At 52.8% G+C, this 18,589-nt stretch overlaps 7 protein-coding genes across 7 annotated transcripts; 5 read left to right on the top strand and 2 right to left on the bottom strand.

Moving 5' to 3' along the window:
* The first annotated feature begins 210 nt into the window (after window positions 1-210).
* B0H65DRAFT_263350 (uncharacterized protein) lies at window positions 211-3,833 on the top strand. The gene is made up of 2 exons (XM_062822647.1): window positions 211-1,203; window positions 1,284-3,833. The coding sequence occupies exons 1-2, from the start codon at window positions 360-362 to the stop codon at window positions 3,644-3,646; spliced, it is 3,207 nt and encodes a 1,068-aa protein (XP_062679493.1). The 5' UTR covers window positions 211-359; the 3' UTR covers window positions 3,647-3,833.
* Window positions 3,834-5,941: 2,108 nt separating this feature from the next.
* On the top strand, window positions 5,942-6,883 carry B0H65DRAFT_263385 (uncharacterized protein). The gene has a single exon (XM_062822648.1). It carries the CDS (start codon window positions 6,115-6,117, stop codon window positions 6,652-6,654), a length of 540 nt encoding a protein of 179 aa, XP_062679494.1. The 5' UTR covers window positions 5,942-6,114; the 3' UTR covers window positions 6,655-6,883.
* Window positions 6,884-7,845, top strand: B0H65DRAFT_263386 (uncharacterized protein). Its single transcript, XM_062822649.1, has 2 exons — window positions 6,884-7,284; window positions 7,352-7,845. Exons 1-2 carry the CDS (start codon window positions 7,113-7,115, stop codon window positions 7,666-7,668), a joined length of 489 nt encoding a protein of 162 aa, XP_062679495.1. The 5' UTR covers window positions 6,884-7,112; the 3' UTR covers window positions 7,669-7,845.
* A 177-nt stretch (window positions 7,846-8,022) lies between these two features.
* On the top strand, window positions 8,023-10,452 carry B0H65DRAFT_551009 (major facilitator superfamily domain-containing protein; the record flags this gene model as incomplete). The annotated part of the gene is made up of 3 exons (XM_062829777.1): window positions 8,023-8,041; window positions 8,135-9,641; window positions 10,389-10,452. The coding sequence occupies 3 exons, from the start codon at window positions 8,023-8,025 to the stop codon at window positions 10,450-10,452; spliced, it is 1,590 nt and encodes a 529-aa protein (XP_062679496.1).
* Window positions 10,453-10,547: 95 nt separating this feature from the next.
* B0H65DRAFT_472819 (ornithine aminotransferase) lies at window positions 10,548-12,643 on the bottom strand. Its single transcript, XM_062827165.1, has 3 exons — window positions 11,815-12,643; window positions 11,059-11,760; window positions 10,548-11,002 (listed from the first exon to the last, which is right to left on the bottom strand). The coding sequence occupies exons 1-3, from the start codon at window positions 12,331-12,333 to the stop codon at window positions 10,865-10,867; spliced, it is 1,359 nt and encodes a 452-aa protein (XP_062679497.1). The 5' UTR covers window positions 12,334-12,643; the 3' UTR covers window positions 10,548-10,864.
* A 383-nt stretch (window positions 12,644-13,026) lies between these two features.
* Window positions 13,027-15,306, top strand: B0H65DRAFT_578310 (Alg9-like mannosyltransferase family-domain-containing protein). Its single transcript, XM_062830724.1, has 2 exons — window positions 13,027-13,598; window positions 13,657-15,306. The coding sequence occupies exons 1-2, from the start codon at window positions 13,086-13,088 to the stop codon at window positions 15,160-15,162; spliced, it is 2,019 nt and encodes a 672-aa protein (XP_062679498.1). The 5' UTR covers window positions 13,027-13,085; the 3' UTR covers window positions 15,163-15,306.
* On the bottom strand, window positions 15,093-16,604 carry B0H65DRAFT_590694 (uncharacterized protein). The gene is made up of 2 exons (XM_062831076.1): window positions 16,039-16,604; window positions 15,093-15,786 (listed from the first exon to the last, which is right to left on the bottom strand). Exons 1-2 carry the CDS (start codon window positions 16,221-16,223, stop codon window positions 15,579-15,581), a joined length of 393 nt encoding a protein of 130 aa, XP_062679499.1. The 5' UTR covers window positions 16,224-16,604; the 3' UTR covers window positions 15,093-15,578.
* Window positions 16,605-18,589: the final 1,985 nt, after the last annotated feature.

Below are 18,589 nucleotides of genomic sequence, written 5' to 3' on the forward strand. Positions count from 1 at the left end.
ACCGTCTGCAACCGCTGCCGACGCTGCTTGTGCTGCTGTTACTGCTGCACAGACTCTTAGCTTGACAGTTCGAATCCAAGCCTGCATCCTCCCATCTCGTCCTCGCTTCGGCTGCCCCACGCGCATCCCCGGTTGCTCAACATCCTCCAACGCCGTCATCGTCTCCCAGTCCTGCGAGTTCGAGTCCACAACGTCCGTCCGGTTTTGCCATCTTTTCTGCCACGCGCGGGTGACTGTCGACCGCCTCCTCAGCGTTTGCCTCTCCGGCACCCGACTGATTCGGCACCGTCCTGTCCCGTCGCCACGCCCGCCATCCCTCTTCCTCCGTCACACGGTCCCCGTCATTACCGTCGTCCGCCATGACGTCCGCCGCCGCCGCCGCGCCCGTCGCGCCCGCCCACGTCCCTCCACCACCGCCTCCAACCTCCTCGCAGCTGCAGTCGCAGTCGCATACGCAGACGCAAGCGCAAGCGCAGGTCCAGGCTCAGGCTCAGGCTCAGGCACAGGCACAGGCACAGGCACAGGCACAGGCACAGGCACAGGTCCAGGCGCATTCGCACTCGCATACCCAGTCGCTGTCGCAGCCGCAGCATCGAGCATACAATCCCTACCACGCCTTTGCGCACCAGCCGCAACCTCCACCTCCCACAAAGCGAGACCTCAAGTCGTGGTGGAAAGGCTTCAAGCTACCCTCGAAGCATCAGGAAGCACATGGTATAGCCACCCCGTTCACTAGATCTAAACCCTACCGATCAACATCCTTATTTGCGGAGGACATGGAAGGCTGCCTCAGCGACCTTCCGGAAGCTGCGGCCCTCTTGCAGGAGATAGTTGCGCAGGAGGTCCTCATCGCAGCCCGAGCGAATGCCCGATCTCAGCAAACAAGTGTGAGCTTGAATCGGATGTCCACTGGCGCACTTTTCTATGAGAAGCCTCTTCAACTAGACACTCTTGCTCGCTTCCTTAACTGGCGTCTTAGTAGAAGATGTACTGGCGAAGATGGACCCTGGCCGGTGCAAGACCCCGCTAAAACAAAATCAGTAGTAGCAGAACCGCCGAAAGGCATCTTTGGCGTCCCCCTTCGCGATAGCATCAAGTACGCCAATGTTGCCATATCCCTTGTCGACGAAAATGGGAAAAGCTACATCTACGGTTACGTCCCCATCGTGGTTGCCAAATGTGGTGTTTTCTTGAAGGAAAAGGGTTCGTATAGCATCACCCCCGTCCTCTCCCCCCTTCCATCCCGTGGCATACTTTTGGAGAGTCCTAACTTTTCATCCAAGCAACCGACGTTGAGGGCATCTTTCGTCTCAGTGGGTCAGAGAAAAGGATAAAGGAACTTAAACATATATTCGACTCGCCAGACCGGTACGGCAAAGGGCTGGTGTGGGATGGATACACGGTTCACGATGCCGCCAATGTCCTCCGTCGCTACCTCAACGACCTCCCGGAGCCGGTAGTCCCTCTCGAATTGTATGAGGAGTTTCGAAACCCGTTGAACGGTGCCACTAGGCAGGCCACTGGCGACACCGACGGCCCCCAATTTGTCGAAAATTTTGATATGGACGCTGCCATCATCAGGTATCAGCAACTGATCACCGAGATGCCGCCACTCAATCGCCAGCTGATGCTTTATATCCTGGATTTGCTCGCCGTCTTCGCCGCCAAGTCCGACATTAATCGCATGAACTCGCAGAACTTGGCCGCCATTTTCCAGCCAGGCATGCTCTCTCATCCCGCCCACGCCATGGCACCTGAGGAGTATCGTCTCAACCAATGTGTTATTATCTTCCTCATTGAAAACCAGGATCATTTCCTCATTGGTATGCAAGGTACAGCGGCCGACGAGAGGACGGTTCAGGAAGTCCAGAAGGGGACGCCTACCATCAACGCCCCCGGGACACCTAAGAACTATCAGTCTGGAGTGAACCGGACAGCATCGAATGCCAGCGCTGGAGCCCAAAGTGTTTCCAAGGAAGGCATGATTAGGAGGAACAAGTCGACGTCTTCAAGGCGTTCCCTTGCTTCCAATGGTGCGCCGAGCCCGGGAAGCCCTGCATTGACTTCCACGCCTACGGGAGGCTTGGGCCGGAGCAACACCTTGCCATCGAAACGATCGCCTCGCGTGCCGCCCGGAAGGTTCGCGCATCGGCATGATGCGTCTAATTCCCCAGTCGGTCCCTTAACGCCGGTTCATCCGCCGTCAGTTCCTGGAGTTATGCCTCCTACGCCGACAGTACTGCCACCAGCGCCAGCGGTTGTTTACGAGGTCGCTACACCTCCGGAAGAATCTTCGGTACCATCCATAGCCACGTCCACGGCTCCTTCGAGTTTGCTACCCAATCATTCTGTCCCAGCTACCAGGAGTCAGGAAAAGCTGCTGGATTCCAACGCCGAGGCCGCAACCCCCTCCAAGGAACGCCGCATACCCAACATACCAAATATCTTCCAGAGAGCGCCTACTGGGGAGAATGAACTTCGACAGCCTAACAAGCTGAGGAAGAAGATGCCTGGTGCTGGTGGTCATTATAGTGCTCATAGTTCGACGATATCGCTCCCTCGCTCAGCAGCGGCCTCGCCCAGTGTCGAAGCTACGAATCCCATGGAAACGGTCCCACCATTGCCCGGAAACCTTGATGCGGTAGTGTCTAGCGGACAACCAGCGCCTTCCCCTTCCGACTCTACGCCGAGGGCATCCCAAGCACCTTCAGCGCCCTCAACCACCTTGCATCCTAACAACGTCCCTGAGGCACAACACAAACCAAGAGAATCTCCGCCCACTTCAGTCACATCATACAACGACATGTCTGATCCCGACCAAGTCGAGACTCAGACTACTGCTAGTTTCGCTAGCCCAGAGGTGGCATCCCCGGATAGGGATAAGAAAAGGCGGTGGCGCCTGTCGAGGAAGAAGGAGGACAGCATATCCTTGAATTCTCCTCCAAACATCAGCCAGCCTCTCATCTCCCCGCGCATGCTGGGCTCGAATTCGCAGGCTGAGGGGAGCAACAGTTCCGTAGGCAGTTCTGGTTATTTTCATCACAGACCCCGGGCAAGTGTGAGCGGGGATGTTTCTGACGCGGGCATGATGAGTAGCCTCGATGACCGTTCGATGATGAGCGACGCAACCAGGGAAGGCAGAGACCACGACCGAGACAGGGACTGGGACAAGAGCAGTGAATACCGCAAGTCAAACATTGCCGATTGGCTGAAGCACAAGTACCGCGAGCATAGGGAGACAGCGGAACAGAGAAGGGCCAAGTCGCCACCAGCACATGATGGTAGATCGGCATCCATTGGGGAGCGGATTCGCAAGAGCATAGATATGAAGCGGGAGATGAACAACGGGAGCGAAAAGGGATATAGCGATGAGCATATTCCGATGCCACCACCGCCTATGCGGGAACTAGGACCGGGACATTCACAGACATCCATCCAATCTGCTCCCCAATCTGTCCAGCAAGCTCAACCACAGCCGATGCAGGCTCAGCAACCCCCAGCACTTTACCAAAACGAAGTGCAGTCGGTCGAGGTGCAACCTGTTGCGCAGAACCTTCCAGCACAGGTTCAGCCCAATGTCCAGCCAGAGCAGCCGGCTGAAGCGCCCGTGCCCACTCCTTCAAGGCACATGGATCTAGATGAGTAAAACAACCGATGCAAGCCTGATGAACAGGGCACAATATTCTACCAGTGTTCAAGTCAACCATACCCGTCTTGTGGCCGACCACACAACCTATCACTTCGTTTTAATGTCTAAGTTAGTTTGTCTCGGATGTTCTGTTTTCTGCAGCTTTTTTCAGCGCAAGAGAGCGGCCAGGTCGAGGACTTGTTGCGCGGATACCCCATCCAGAGATACCCGAAGAAGATTTTGTTTGTCTCTGCTACAACTTGCGGTACCAAGGACAACAGAGTCTAAGCGTCTTTTACTGGTTCGAATCGTTGTTTTTAGACTCGGGGATATTGTTCTGCATGTTACATGTTGGAAAACCATTTAACAACACAGAGATGTATTAGAACTTCATGTTTGTGTCTTGGGGCATAATCAGTGAGGCATTATCAGCGACAACTCAACATTCACCTACAACCAACCACCTAGCGCTCACATCCGTCAACCCCCACCTTGAAATTCTACAACAAACCATGCATGGCCCAAAGCCTTTGATTCCCCCTTTTTTTCCCGCATTTGTCGTCTGCAGTACGGAAGAATCGAAGAGATAATTCCCGGCCACACACTAACAAAACATATACAAACATGTCGATGGACTTTGGGACGGTTGAGGGAAACCAGATGATACACAAAAAATAACGAATTCACGAAATTGGATGACGATTTCCTTTCTTCTTGTTTTCACGTTTGCCTACCAAAATCCTAGTGTGGGGATCACTTTCTCTTCTTCTTTGACGACCTTTTACCCTTATCCATCTGGGATTGAACATAGAAAGTGTAAATCGAATGCAAAATGTACCTACCTGTTTACCGCAACCGCTTTTACAGGCAGGCTCTATTAAATGTGTGTAACTTCAAAGACGTGCGGTTAAAAAGTGTATATGTTGTCAAGGACCAAACGCTCGTAGTACTTACTGTCCTGATCATGTATACGTTCGAACCGTCCGGGGAAGGATCTTCAGAGTTTCATCGCCCCTACACTACATATGTAATGGCACCGACGCACGCGAGCGAGTGAGTTCCAGATCAGACAAGATCTACGCACACACAAACAAACACACACACATGAGAACCGCTTACCGGGTCGACAGCGCCAGTCACAGACCATCAAGACCCATAGAGAAGCGAGGCGAGTCCGCTTAAGTCTGGCTGAGTCTAGATTTCAGTTCTAACGAGTTACACGTGTAGTGTAGACTGTAGTGTTGCATAAGCCTTTTAAGTACCGGATGGAGTTTGGACTCTGTTTTAGTTTCGGCTTGTGAAAGATTATTTTACTTAGCACCTACCGAGTCCGAGTCCTCGCGAGGGATTAGCACACTGTTTCCTACCTGGGGAGTTGAAAGGGAAACAATAATCAAGCGATAGTGAATCAGCAGTTCCATTTACATACAAGCAGGTACACTTGTTGGGAGAGCCCGCTTAAGGTAGTTCTGATCAGCTCGTTGACTTACCGACACTTCTACAGTACATACCAGAATCGACGAAGGAGGTTGTTCATCGACAAGTGCAGCTTGGCTGGCGTTCTTGGGGCATCTGTAAACATTTGAGAATTTGAGGCTCTCAGCCGTTGTCGTAGCGCGGCACCCGACCATTCCGAGCTGAACAGCTGAACCGTTCGAGTCTTGTCTCCAACCGTTCTTCCCGTTGCTTAATTCCGCCTCCCGCCCGTCGTCCTTTCACGGCAAGAGAAAGAATCAAGCAATAAGCCAAAGTCGTTAGCGGAAAGTTGGGGAAAAGCTTGGGAGTTGTTCGGGAGGTGATGATTTCGGTAATGGATCATATCCGAGGACAGCAGACTGGACGTTGAGTTTTGCTTTTGCGGCTACGGTTGCTGCTACAGTTCCCAAGACGTATCTGTCGTGTGTTTGTGTTACATCCCGTTTTCGATATTCGATATGATCCTGCTGCAGAGGGCGACCGACATTAATCGAGAAACTACCTTAGCTTACCGAAGATGGAGTAGTTTCGCACATGGTCGTTGGCGGTGGTAAAGCGTCAGAAGTAGGTAGGTACTTAATCGGCACCAATGTAGAGTACATATGGTCTCATCGCCGATCTGGTAGAGCGGGACTGTAGAGTGAGACTGAAAGCCGAGAGTCATAGGGCTTCTAACGCCGAAGTCTCTGTCCTGTCATCAAAATATTCCTCTTTCTTCTTCAAAAGATCCACCGTTATGTTATTACTCTTCATCCCACAGAGATTTTTCGAAAAACAGAACATCGATGATTCACGCAAAACAGAAAAGGGGCAGCTGAAGACAGGAGGTTGGCTTAAAAAACACTCCTTGTATGTAACTCCGTATTTCGGAGTCCAGCACCGTGACCCGTCAAACACGATGTTGAAAAAGCAACGCGCTAGAACAAACCAGGAAAGGCTAGCGTCAATCTTTTACCCCATCTTTCCCCGCAAAATCACACAGATCCAACCCTCGGGCTTGGCACGTGTACATGTGGACCTCTGACAGTACCGTTGGTCGGGCGTCTTCAATTGGCTTTTGCAAGTTGCAACCGCTTTTGATCTTTGTGGTTTCTTGGCTAGGTTTTGGGCGGACTTGGGAGGTGTGGGTGATGACATCCGGAAGATGGTATTCGCCTCTGTCCTCAGAATGTATGGAGGGAAGCAAAACGAAAGAAACAGGATGCGGTTCAAGAGTCGCGAGGATGCTTCGAACTTATGACTCCAACAGCGTAGCATTCATTCACCGATATCCGGCGAGGTCGAGACCGAGATCGCTCTCACCTCCCATGTCGTTGTCAGTGCCCGGTGAAACCTCATGGGATTCCCATCTCCACCATCTCCACCGCAGAAGCTCACACCGGCCCGTCTCTTCCCCACCGCCTCCGCTGCCAAAACCTAAACACGACCAAACACTTGCATCGCGGCTCCGTTTCCATGACACAAACAAAGCAAAATGCCAATTCCTTCTGTCGAAAATTTACACGACCAAACACTACACAAGCGAGATGTTAAGGGATCGACCTACCTAACACAGTTTAGTAGGAACTGTAAGCCAAGACGCATGGAGCGAGTCAGTTCAGTTTACTGCCTAGGGTAAGAGCGAGATCGCTTGCTTGCATTCCCGGTGCGGCGTCATTGTAACTTGTAAGTGTAAAACTGAAGAAACCCGACCCCAAGAAGGCGAATCGGCCGGCCCCGAGACAAAGAAAAGAGTGTGAGTACAGTACAGACAGACGGGATTTTACTTGCGAAACTTGTATAACAGAACAGGCGACAGTAAAACGGGAGTGGCGTGACGCCTACCGTTCGTTTCGTGTGTGTCTTGGTTTCACAAGAGTTGAGTTTGCCAAAGGGCCAAGGGAGATAAGAAGAGAAAGAGGAAGAGGAAGGAAAAGAAGAAACATGGAACCGACGAAAGCTGTGTTCTGAGTTCTGTGTCCCCTGTTCCCTGTGGTGTTCGTTCCCGTGTGGAAGCAAAGCTGATGAAATGGAAGGATGGAATGGAATTGGAATGGTTGCGTGCGTCTTCTCCTCCTGTACATCTTTACTCTCTGTACTACATGCGTACACGTGCATGGGAGTAACAAGGGATTCGACAGGCAGAAGAAACGGACAGAAGGGTGATGGGAATGGGGGCGAATGGCGATATCGTCTGAGAGGTGAGTTGATTTGAACATTCAGCTGAAAGAAGATATCGACCGCGGCTGAATTGGTGATGGTGGTTAGCTCCAGGGGTGACAACCTCAAGTGACAAGGTGACAAGGCGACAAAGAATGGAAGTTACGGTAAACCATCAGTCACCCCGCCTTTTCCTTTCCCTTGTCTCCAACCCCGTCCTCCGGGAACGCTCTACCGAACACCGCGAGCTTGCCCCAGTCTGGAAAGTTGTCCGTCGGAGGCCGGGACCCCTGGATGGGGCCCAAAGTCTAAGTCTAACAAGTGGAGGCGACACCGACGATCCAGGTCACCACCGGCCATCCACCGGCACACCCAAGTTGTTGGTCACACTCATCCAATTATACGGGAGCTATCGAGAGATCTAGTGAAATCGAACACTTCGAATCGAGAGATGGGTGACGAGAGCCTAGCATCCTTACTCAGTCATGTAATCATGTACCATACCAGATGCAACCGTATGCAGCACTGATGCATTGCACCGACCCCGACCGACCGGCCTCCGCCGTGCGTCTTTGATACATGTTGACACCGCGTCTGACCCCTACCCAAGTATTTAAACCTCGAACCCCCGTTGCATGGCCGGTCGTCGCGGATTTTCCTCCCCCTTCTCCAGCTTCTTATAAACAACACTTCTTCCCCTTCCCCCCTTTCCCTCCCTCCCCTTTACCCTTCTTCTAGGTGGATGCTGCTCGGGAACCAGAAGCTGTAAGACAAGAATCATGTCCGATACCAAGGACCGTAAGTTCAATCCTCACCCCGCCTCCTCATCTCACCCTCCTCACCTTCACGTCCCCTCATACGCATCATTCACATTCTAACACAATCTCACAGTCTCCCTCGGGGAGAAGACCCATCATGACCCTTCCGGGTTCAGCAGCTCCGACAAGGGCGCCGAGGCCGGCCGCATCTCCTACGACGTTGGCCCGCACTCCCCCACGGCCGTGACCCCCCTCGAACCGCCCGAGGGCACCACCGAGTCGGCCATCGTGCGCAAGATCGACCGGCACATCATCCCCTTCATCATCTTCCTGTACCTGCTCGCCTTTTTGGACCGAGTCAACATTGGCAACGCCCGCTCCTTCGGAATCGAGAGCGACCTCGGGCTGGAGAAAGTCGAATTCAACACCGCCTTGACCATCTTCTTTGTTCCTTACATCCTCCTCGAGATCCCCGGCAACATCCTGATGAAGAAGTTCTCGCCCCGCGTCTGGCTGTCCGTCTGCTGCGTCGGCTTCGGTCTCGTCTCCATTTTCCAAGGCCTCGTCAAAAACTACGGCGGCCTGCTCGCCACCCGTTTCTTCTTGGGCGTGTTCGAGTGCTCCATGTTCCCGGGTTGCTTCTTCCTGCTCGCATCCTGGTACAAGCGCGCCGACGCGCAAAAGCGGTACTCGCTCTTCTTCTCCTCCACCTCTCTGGCAGGCGCCTTCGGCGGCCTCTTGGCCTCCGCCATCGGCAAGATGGACCACTTGCAAAACTACCGCGGCTGGCGCTGGATTTTCATTGTGGAGGGTTGCGTCACCGTCCTGGCAGGCATCCTCTTCTTCTTCACCTTCCCCGCCTTCCCCGAGCAGGCCCGCTTCCTCAAGCCGGCCGAGCGCGAGTACGTGCAAGCGATGCTGCAGGCGGACCACGGCCACTCGGCGGCCGAGCGCAAGATCACTCTCGCGGACGTCGGAAAGGCCCTCACCGACCACCGCATCTGGCTCGGCGGCATCATGTATCTGGGCCTGATCGTCCCCGCTTATTCGTACGCGTACTTCTCCCCGACCATCATCGGCACCTACAACTACTCGGCCGTCCAGACGCAGCTGCACTCGGTCCCGCCCTGGGCCGCCGCGTTTGGGTTCGCCATGCTCACCGCCGTCGCTTCGGACTATCTCCGCCACCGCTTCATGTTCGCCATCCTGGGCATCGCCGTCGCCATCGTCGGCTTCGCCGTGCTCATGACCGTGCACGACTCGGCGCACGTCAACGCGCAGTACGGTGCCCTGTTTCTCGTCGCCATGGGCGCTTACAGTGCGATGCCCATCATCGTGTGCTGGTTCAACATGAACCTGGGCGGACACCACCGCAAGGCCATCGGCACGGCGTGGCAGATTGCGTTTGGCAACATTGGCGGGATCATCGCTACGTACTCGTTTGTGGCGAGCGATGCCAAGAATCATTATCGCAAGGGATACGCGATCTGTGTGAGTTTCACTTGCTTGAGCGCGCTGGCGTGTCTTTGTTATGCGGTTAGTGTGACGATGGAGAATAAGAGGAGAGCCAAGATGCAGGGGGATGGAGGGTTGACGGAGGAGGAGAAGGCGGATATGGGGGATTTGAATCCCGAGTTTAGGTATATGCTTTGATTGTACCTGGATGATGATTATGAGGGATGGAAGGGAAAGGGGTTTTAATGAAATGATACCATGAGATGACTAGAAAGGAAGAAAGAATACTTCCTGGTTATGATGACTTTGTTTTGTTGGAGTATATACCATGGCTCATACGCACATACACTGAGGATTCATTTTACTCGATGTGCGTGGCCTACTAAATGATGAATTTTAATGATATACCCACCCACTCACCCTCATCACTCACCTTCGAAAACCCCCCCTTTCCATGACTGCACATAGTTTCTGCTGTCCTATACTATACCATGCATGACCTCTCACAGTTCAACAGTAGTACAATTTTGTACAAGACAGCCGAGGCCCAAAGAAGGCCACAACCAAAGACAAACAAATCCATCTACTTCAGTTCTCTCGGCGAATTATTAACCCCCGAAAGACAAGACACGCCCCGTGATATCATCGTCACACCTTTCCCGTACACTTCTATCCGGACTCCGTCGAATGTCCTATGTCTGTTCAAGGTTTCACTTGTACATGTTGTAGTGCTCCGTGTTTGGAAACGTGACGAGAATAGGAACACCGAAGAGCAACTCGATGGGCAACACGGAGGGAGGTGCCCGCTGGTAACGGATGTGACACGTTCAACTGACTGACTGACAGGCAGGCCCGATGTTCCGTCCGCTCCTTTTTCGGTCTGTGGAATTGTGTGGAATGTGTGTGATGCAAAAGCTTTCGCGATGTTCCAGAAGGATGATCCCAAAAAGCCCGATCAAGGGTGAGACGGTTGCCGAGTTCTCCGAGGTAGCCTAGCCACGAGGGTTTGTTTGTGCCCCTTACACAATAACACGGAGAGACAAGGTAAAGTGTACGTACACACTCGGTATTGGTTCCGTTTCTGTTTTTTTTATTCCTTTGGAGGGATTGGTTCATGTTATACGGTGGTATAATTCCGTTTCTGTTTTTATTCCTTTACAGGAATTGGTTCATGTTATACGTTGGTATATATAGATAGGATAGACTTTTCCCAAAACCCGATGACGTTTTAAACGTTTGGAATAATAATGATATTCCCAAAATTTCATCAAATCAGTCTGGTGGTATCCGCAAGTCCCTGGGTATTCGAACAATGAAGAGAGAAAACCAGTTGCACCCTGGTACAAGAACAAAAGCAGTGTATGCTGAGTGGAAATGCAACACGCCGCCCCCATGCTCAATATCTTCCTTAGTGTCCCTCGGACTTCTTGACTGTTGGGAGTTCCTGCAGGGCCTCTCCGAGGGTCTTGATAGCGCCCCGTAGCTCCTCCTCGGTGATGACTAGTGGAGGAGCGAAACGGATGATGTTGCCGTGTGTGGGTTTCGCCTACGTTATTTAGTCAGCATCATCATCAGTTGCATGTATGAATGGACACTACTCACCAGGACACCCTTCTCCTTCAGCAAAATGCACAGATCCCAGGCTGTCCGCCCAGAAGCCGCAGATTCGTCAATAACCACAGCATTCAACAATCCCTTTCCGCGAACAAGCTGAACGATGGGAGACTTGAACGCCTCCACACCTTCCCGGAAGATCTGACCCAGCTTCTCCGCCTTCTCTACCAAACCCTCTTCCTCTACCAGCTCCAGCGCACGAAGCGACACCGCACACCCAAGCGGGTTGCCGCCATATGTGGAGCCGTGAGTACCAGGCTCAACGACGAGCATGATCTCCTTGTCGGCCAAAACAGCGCTCACGGGGTACATGCCGCCCGAGATGGCCTTGCCCAGGGTGATGATGTCAGGCTTGACATTGGCCCAGTCGGCGCAAAGCATGCGACCCGTGCGGGCAATGCCGGTTTGGATCTCGTCGCAGATAAAGAGGACGTTGTGCTTCTTGCAGAGGGCGGAAACCTTCTGGAGGTAGTCGTCGTCGGGAACAACAACGCCGGCCTCGCCCTGGATGGGCTCCACGATGAAGGCGGCCGTCTCCTTTCCGTGCGCCTCCAGCACTTGTTCTAGATCGGCGATGTTGTTATAGCGGATGGCCTTGCCGGTCGAAGGGGAGACGGCGCCGATCTGGGGCACGTAGGGACCGTAGTTATCACGCGACTCGGGATCGACGGAGAGGGAGATGGCTGTCATCTGTACGAGTTATAGTTAGAATACCAGCGTAAACAGCTTTAAGAGAAAACTTACCGTCCGTCCGTGGAAGTTGTCAGCAGCGCCGAACACCAGGGCCTTGTCATGTGGCACGCCCTTGACCTTGTACGCCCACTTTCTTGCAATCTTGATGGCTGTCTCAACCGCCTCGGCACCGGTATTCATGGGCAACACCATGTCGTAGCCAAAGACGGAGCGAACCTTGGCGGCCCAGACGGGGAAGACATCGTTGTGGAAAGCGCGGGAGCTCAGGGTTAGGCGCGAAGCCTGCTCTGTGAGGGCCTTGACTAGCTCTGGATGGCAATGGCCCTGGTTTACGGCGCTGTAGGCGGAAAGGAAGTCAAGGTAGTGCTTGCCCTCGGGATCCCACACGTGGACGCCCTGAGCCTTTGAAAAGACGACGGGGAGCGGGTGGTAGTTGTGGGCGGCATACTCGTTCTCGGCGGCGATGGCAACGTTGGTCGCGGCAGCGTGGTACTTGTCCGAGCCGGTAAGGAGGTGGTCGAGCGAGAGGGCAGAACCGCCGTTCGAAGGAGTGTCAGCGTGTGGCGCCATGATGGTGGTGATGTTGGTGTTTGTCGTAGAGGGAACTGTGGGAAGTCTGACTGGAGAGGCGTGAGATGTAGGAGGACTCGGGGCTAAATAATTCAAGTTGAAGAAATTGAAGTGTCTGAACTTGATGGACGGACCCAATTTGTAGAAGAGGATGACTCGGGAACTGAAAAACTTGAGACAAAGGGAGGTTTGAGGCAAAACCTTGCTATGGTAGTACCTGTCTTGTAATGCAAATGCGGACGTTTATCACTTAGGGGTCTAGGATGCGGACGTTTATCACTTAGGGGAGGATGCGGCATGCACTAGACCCCTAAGTGATAAACGTCCGCATCACCGCTTTGCCTGACATCCGCCAACCCTCCACGTGGACAGCCGCCGCCGCCGGATGCAAGCCGAAGGAAGCCGCCCTCACCACGGGATGATGATCGATTTGGCCGAGCTTCACATTCCTCTCGACTGCCTCCAGTCCGCAAGGTTCCTCCCGCCACTATCGGTGCTGTCACGGAGAGGCTCCGATAAATGGACGCTAGCCAATCACGGCTCCGCTGATTACCGTGCTCCGTGATAGGGCTGGTAGCTCTTTGCTTCAGCGAGCGCGGGGGCTGTCAGGAAAGACCTGGCAGCTGACACGTGTGAGATTGACAACTGCCGAAATGAGGACCTCTATGGCCCCCTGGAACATGCCTTAACAATTTACACAGATGACAGAAGTACCTTGTTGACCTCAACATCACCCAAGGCAAGGTTAAAACATGTCTGATGAACCGGCCATCTCCAAGCCCGCCGAGGCCGAAAGAGGTAATTCCGGAGATATAAAGACACAAAAAACACCACCCAATGCGGTACCCCCAGTAACAAAACCTCACCGGCATGTTGTCTCTGCACAGGTCTACGATGTCCTCACCTTGCTTCTCGTCTTTCGCTTCATCAATGCCATCGTTCTCCGGACCTTCTTCCAGCCAGACGAGTACTTTCAAGCTCTCGAACCGGCATGGAACCTAGCCTTTGGAGACCAGAGCGGTGCTTGGTTGACCTGGGAATGGCAACATCAGCTCCGCTCCTCTCTCCATCCTGCCATCTTTGGTCTGGCATACAAGGCTGCCCATTGGTTCCTGTCCCCGTTCTTTCCTCCCGCTTTCGAGACGTTTGTTCTCGAAGCCTTGCCCAAGATTATCCAGTCTGTCTTTGCCGCCTTGGGTGACTTTTATACTTGGCGACTGGCAACCTCCATCTTTGGCGATGAGAGCAATATTCCATGGACTGCTGTAAGTCGCAAGCCCATGTATGATACGTCTCGGACAACCCATTGACTTCTGCCTCCAGCTTTGGATGACTGTCCTCAACCCATGGCAGTGGTATTGCTCCACAAGGACTTTCTCGAACTCCTTGGAAACCACTCTGACCATTGCGGCCCTCTACTACTGGCCCTGGGACCTTCTTCAGGATGCCAAATCCAACAAACAGGAGCCTCTGCAGGTCAAGGGCAACCTGGGTAGCCTCCGGGCCTCACTCATTCTTGCTGCAGTTGCCGTCCTGCTACGCCCAACCAACTTGCTCATCTGGCTTGGAGTCCTTACCCTCGCCGTCACACGCTTGACACTTGATGGAGAGTCTCCCATCAAGAGATCGACATTACTTATTCTAGCCAAAGAGATCATCGTCTGTGGTAGTGCAGTCCTCGCCGTATCACTCATCTCGGACCGCCTCTACTTTGGCTTCTGGACCTTCCCTCCCTACAAATGGCTGTATTTCAACATCTCCCAGTCCCTCGCCGTCTTCTATGGCCACATGCCATGGCACTACTACCTCTCTCAAGGAATTCCCCTGCTCACCACCACCTTCCTCCCCTTTGCGCTCGTTGGTTTGTACAAGTCAACTTCATCTTCCAAGACCCTTGCGGTACTCCAGTCCAACATCCTCAAGACGCTTTCCTTCGCCGTCTTGTCCATGGTCGGCACCCTATCCATCGTCTCCCACAAAGAAGTCCGCTTCATCTACCCTCTTCTCCCCATCCTTCACATCCTAGCCGCTCCCTACGTCTTCAAGTTCTTCACCGCCCCAGCAGCATCAGCAGCAACAACCACAACCCCAGCCGAAGGCAACGCAGCCGCTGCCACCTCAACAACGACCGGCCCCGTCACCCTCCGCCACAAAATCTTCCTCGCCAACCTCCTTTCCCTCAACCTCCTCCTAGCCACCTACCTCTCCATCTTCCACCAACCCGCCCCTTTGTCGGTTATGACCTTTCTCCGCACCGAATTCGAGCGCATACACCCGGACTCGTTGTCCCTCGATTCTTCTTCTGTGGACCAGGCTGTGGTGCCAAAACAAGAACTCTTCGCCCTCTTCCTCACCCCCTGCCACTCCACCCCCTGGCGCTCGCACCTCGCCTACCCGGCCCTGCGCGCCAGGGCTTTGACTTGCGAGCCGCCGCTGCATACGCAGCCCGGGAGTGTGGAGAGGAGGGAGTATTTGGATGAGGCGGATCGGTTTTATCAGGCTAGCAGCCCCAAGGAAGATGGACTCTATGGTGTGGAGTTTTTAAGGGAGGAGATGTGGGGTGGTGATGGTCTTACTAGTGGCAGTGGTGGACACGGAGAGGAGATCCCGAGGTTTATCGTGGGGTTTGAAGGGATCGAGGAGGTGTTGAAGAAATTCTTTGAAGAAGACAAAAAGGGGAGGGAGATGGGGGTTGGACTCAAAAAGGTGTGGGAGGGGTGGAATGGGGCTTTTAACGAGGATTGGAGGAGGAGGGGGAGGTTGGTTGTTTGGGATACGGGGGTTTATGATGAGGTTGTTGCAGAACAGAAGAGGAGTGTATTTGATTAGGTCTGAGGGGTTAGGTTTGGAGAGTATAAGGTGGGTGAGTTGGGTCAGTTGGGTGGCTTATAAAAGTGCTCTAATTAGAAGAGAAAAACTAATGTGCGCCGAGGATAGGCCCGGCGCAAGAATAGAAAGAAAAAAGTAATGTAACAGCGAAAAGAAAACAGCAAAATCCGAAGAAATACGTACAGCGAATTTGAGGAACAGCCGAGGATATCTGGGTTCCATTGCAAATAACCAGCTCAAGGGAAGGCCTCTCTCTCCTCATCTCTCAATCTCCGGTCCTTCTCACAATGGGGTATCTCCTCCACTCTTCTTCCTCCCTCTCTTCTTCCCTTTCCGTTCTTTTCCTTGCTTCAGCCTCCTCCGCCCTTTCCCCATTATTCTCATCCCCTTTTTTTTTTCTCCTTCTCCCCCCCGCCTCATGTCAAAACAGGATTATCATCGTAGTTCCCAAATTTCGTCTTCACCGGGCAACACGACGCAATCAGCGAGCACGGTCCCCCAGGGTACCTGTCCCAGGGCGGGTCGCACCCGTGCTTACCAGCCTTCAAGTTGTCCCGGTTGAGCGCGTAGTACCGGTCGTCTTGGCACCGGCAGATGCCGGGGACGCAGTTGTGGGGGTCGGCGCTGTGAGTTAGGAGAGGAGAGGAGTTAGCGAGGAAAAGGAAGGGTGGTTGAGGTAGGCGGGCAGGTAGAGGAGATTAAGTGAGGAAGGAAGGAAGGGGAAGGCGAAGGAGAGGGGGGAAGGGGAAGGGGACGAGAGGGCTGCATTGAAGGATGGTTGGTTGGTGGTGCTGAAGCGTGGAGTCGGTGTAGAGGGAAGAGGAAAGGTAAGGTAGATCAAAACGGGGAATTCAAAAATAAATAAAAAACACATACAAGTAACCACATTTACTCTCCGTATCAACTCTCCCTTCCAGGATGTGGCTCGCCACTATGCTCTGGACGAGTTTATCGTCGGCAGGGTGGGCTGATACTCTTCCTGTTCCTGTGATGCTGCTGATGACGATGCTAGCGGCCACAAGAACTAGGGCGTTGTTGTTGTTGTTGACTGTGAACCTCATCGTCGAGGTCGAGTTCTCATTCGATGCTTATTCAATATCTCGATTGCTGAATAGGTGCTTTGATGTGTTCCTTGTTTTCCTTCTTCGTTCGTTCCAATCTTTGCTTGTGGTCTGCGATGTGTATGTCGAGAGTGTTTCGAATAGACAGTAGACAGTATGCAAGAGTCAAGTCGGAGAAGTTCTGGTTTGGTGACAGTTGGGTCTAAAGGAGTGTACAGAGTTGATCGGAGAAACTTCCAAGAGTAACAGAAACAGGGGTAAGGGGAAAGGGGTGGGAAGGAAGTGCCAAAGTGTCTTTATATCTTCCCAAAGAAGTGATGAATAAACCAAGAACGCGTAACGCCCCCGTGTGGCTGAATAGCCCGATTGGGTGGTCTACTTTGGTCACTTCTTGAAGGGAGGAAAAATGGGGGTAGTTTGGTGTTATAACAGGATGTTGCCGGTTACAAGGTAGAGCCGAAGAATTGTGTACGGTGCAAGTAATCATGTAGACATAGACACACACACACACACACACACAACTGGTTAAGGGAGTCACTAGACAAGGGGCAGGTTCAAAGAGAAAAGGCGGCACCCCAGACACGGCTTTGAACAAACCCACCCCTGACTGACCATGGGACCAGGGGAGTTTCTTTGTGAGTTATCGTGGCACAACAATGACTTTTTCGTCCCATGATCACCGCGTGCCGCCTTTTGGAGAGACTATACGCTAAATATACTATTGGCGATGTCAAGGGCTGAACAACATATAAAGGCAGACGACAATCCTAAGCTGGGACCGACCTGTTGACCGGTCTTGATATTGTGTCCTCTTCCCATGAGTTCATCCGGTGGATCAGAGGACCACACCCGGAACAACATCATCGTGTCTTGGGAGTTGGAAGTGTCGAGCTTCAGTCAACTCGGACGGGTGAAGGAAGGTTGCTTGATGGTCTTTGAGATGATCAGAGATATGATGGAGGACAACTCTATCCAAGCTGCGCATGAGTTGGTTCCGTTGTTTGTCTGCGTTTTCATCGCAATATGAGCGCACGCATTAGAATCAGGACTGCCTAAGACCCGAATCGGCGTCAAAGGTATTCCAGGTGAGGCAGGGACGACCGAGCAGTTTGACTGTTCGCTCTTTCCTACTTACTCTCCATGGCTCCTTCTTGTATCCCCTCCGACCGCAGTCTGCGGAAGGAACGACCCTACGCTCTGAGTTGCAACTTCGATGTTCGAATCCAAACCACCCATGCCCTATGTAGTCCGTCGAGATATCATCCTGACTACTAGCGAATTAACAAGGGAACTGTCAGACTTGACTTCGAACCACAACACCAAGGGGCATCAGACAGCAATCAGATGGTACCTCTCAAGCCAAGCAAAGACCGAGACACCCGAGTCTTTATATGTTGATGTTCACCTTCATCCAGCGTGAGCGCCATCGATGCTAGATCGACCATATGGCCCAATGTGGTGAAGCTATCACCACGAGTGTCCCTTGCATTTGGTCTGCTCAAAGCGGCTCGTCTTTGTCAGGTGTCCACTGAGCATGATGACCCTTGTCCATTGTGTTACCATGCCTTACTAAGTCTTTGTTGGTTACCCTTGTTTGTTTGAGGACGGAATTGTAAATGCCGATCTTACTTGACCTTCTTTGTTAGATTGTGTGCTTCTTGTCTATATTTCCATGTTGAGAAACTTCATGTTATTTTGATACCTACTTATGGGGTCCACTCATCAAGTGCTCTAGGAAAACAAATGATTTACTATGTCACCGTGGTAAACAAACCCTCCGACCGCGGAGTTTCTTGCAACCAGACATAAAAAGGGATTGGATCCAATAGTTGTATGCGCGATGTCAGGCCCGAGTGTGGTCCGTAGCTCGCTTGAGCAGAGGTCCCCTAGTTGTATGGAGCAAGACTGACTGATCGATTCGTCCTCGAGTTGTATAGCCGTCGGGGCGCTCCTTCCCCAGACCCACGGTCGAAAGGTACCTATACAAGAAAGAGCGATGGACAGCAAGTGGGAAAGAGCGAGCACCCGAACTTCTCGGTCGTCCCTGCAGCTGGTAGATGACGCCTTGATAGGACCCTAAAGCCCTTGAGCAAGCAAGCGCATGTCGTCGCCTCCCTGACAAATGGTACCAGTAATGACAGTTGCACCACTTGACTGTTGTAGTCACGTTAAGGGTGTAGATCTGCAATGGACCGCACCTAAAGACCGCCTCATCCGACCTCCCTACCGGCCTACCGAACGTGACGAGTAACTCACAAGTACATACACGTGTAGATACCTCTAGGTAAATGACCCACATGTACCTACCTCCCCGTTACGGAGATACCTAGTGTATTGCGCCATCACTTGCGGCATCCATCCCAGAG

Source organism: Neurospora tetraspora (assembly GCF_033439725.1).
Source record: "Neurospora tetraspora strain CBS 560.94 chromosome Unknown B0H65scaffold_6, whole genome shotgun sequence".
In the NCBI taxonomy this organism is placed as follows: Eukaryota; Fungi; Ascomycota; class Sordariomycetes; order Sordariales; family Sordariaceae; genus Neurospora; species Neurospora tetraspora.

Excerpts from the sequence above, each read along its gene's own strand:
- B0H65DRAFT_263350 (XM_062822647.1), top strand. The coding sequence starts at position 360 with ATGACGTCCGCCGCCGCCGCCGCGCCCGTCGCGCCCGCCCACGTCCCT. Across the intron at positions 1,204-1,283 it reads TGTTTTCTTGAAGGAAAAGG|CAACCGACGTTGAGGGCATC; the intron begins GTTCGTATAGCA and ends TTTTCATCCAAG.
- B0H65DRAFT_472819 (XM_062827165.1), bottom strand. The coding sequence starts at position 12,333 with ATGGCGCCACACGCTGACACTCCTTCGAACGGCGGTTCTGCCCTCTCG. Across the intron at positions 11,761-11,814 it reads ACAACTTCCACGGACGGACG|ATGACAGCCATCTCCCTCTC; the intron begins GTAAGTTTTCTC and ends TAACTCGTACAG. Across the intron at positions 11,003-11,058 it reads TGAAGGAGAAGGGTGTCCTG|GCGAAACCCACACACGGCAA; the intron begins GTGAGTAGTGTC and ends TAAATAACGTAG.
- B0H65DRAFT_590694 (XM_062831076.1), bottom strand. The coding sequence starts at position 16,223 with ATGAGGTTCACAGTCAACAACAACAACAACGCCCTAGTTCTTGTGGCC. Across the intron at positions 15,787-16,038 it reads GAGAGTAAATGTGGTTACTT|CGCCGACCCCCACAACTGCG; the intron begins GTATGTGTTTTT and ends CCTAACTCACAG.
- B0H65DRAFT_263386 (XM_062822649.1), top strand. The coding sequence starts at position 7,113 with ATGGAAGGATGGAATGGAATTGGAATGGTTGCGTGCGTCTTCTCCTCC. Across the intron at positions 7,285-7,351 it reads ATGGCGATATCGTCTGAGAG|CTCCAGGGGTGACAACCTCA; the intron begins GTGAGTTGATTT and ends GATGGTGGTTAG.
- B0H65DRAFT_263385 (XM_062822648.1), top strand. The coding sequence starts at position 6,115 with ATGTGGACCTCTGACAGTACCGTTGGTCGGGCGTCTTCAATTGGCTTT.
- B0H65DRAFT_578310 (XM_062830724.1), top strand. The coding sequence starts at position 13,086 with ATGTCTGATGAACCGGCCATCTCCAAGCCCGCCGAGGCCGAAAGAGGT. Across the intron at positions 13,599-13,656 it reads GCAATATTCCATGGACTGCT|CTTTGGATGACTGTCCTCAA; the intron begins GTAAGTCGCAAG and ends TTCTGCCTCCAG.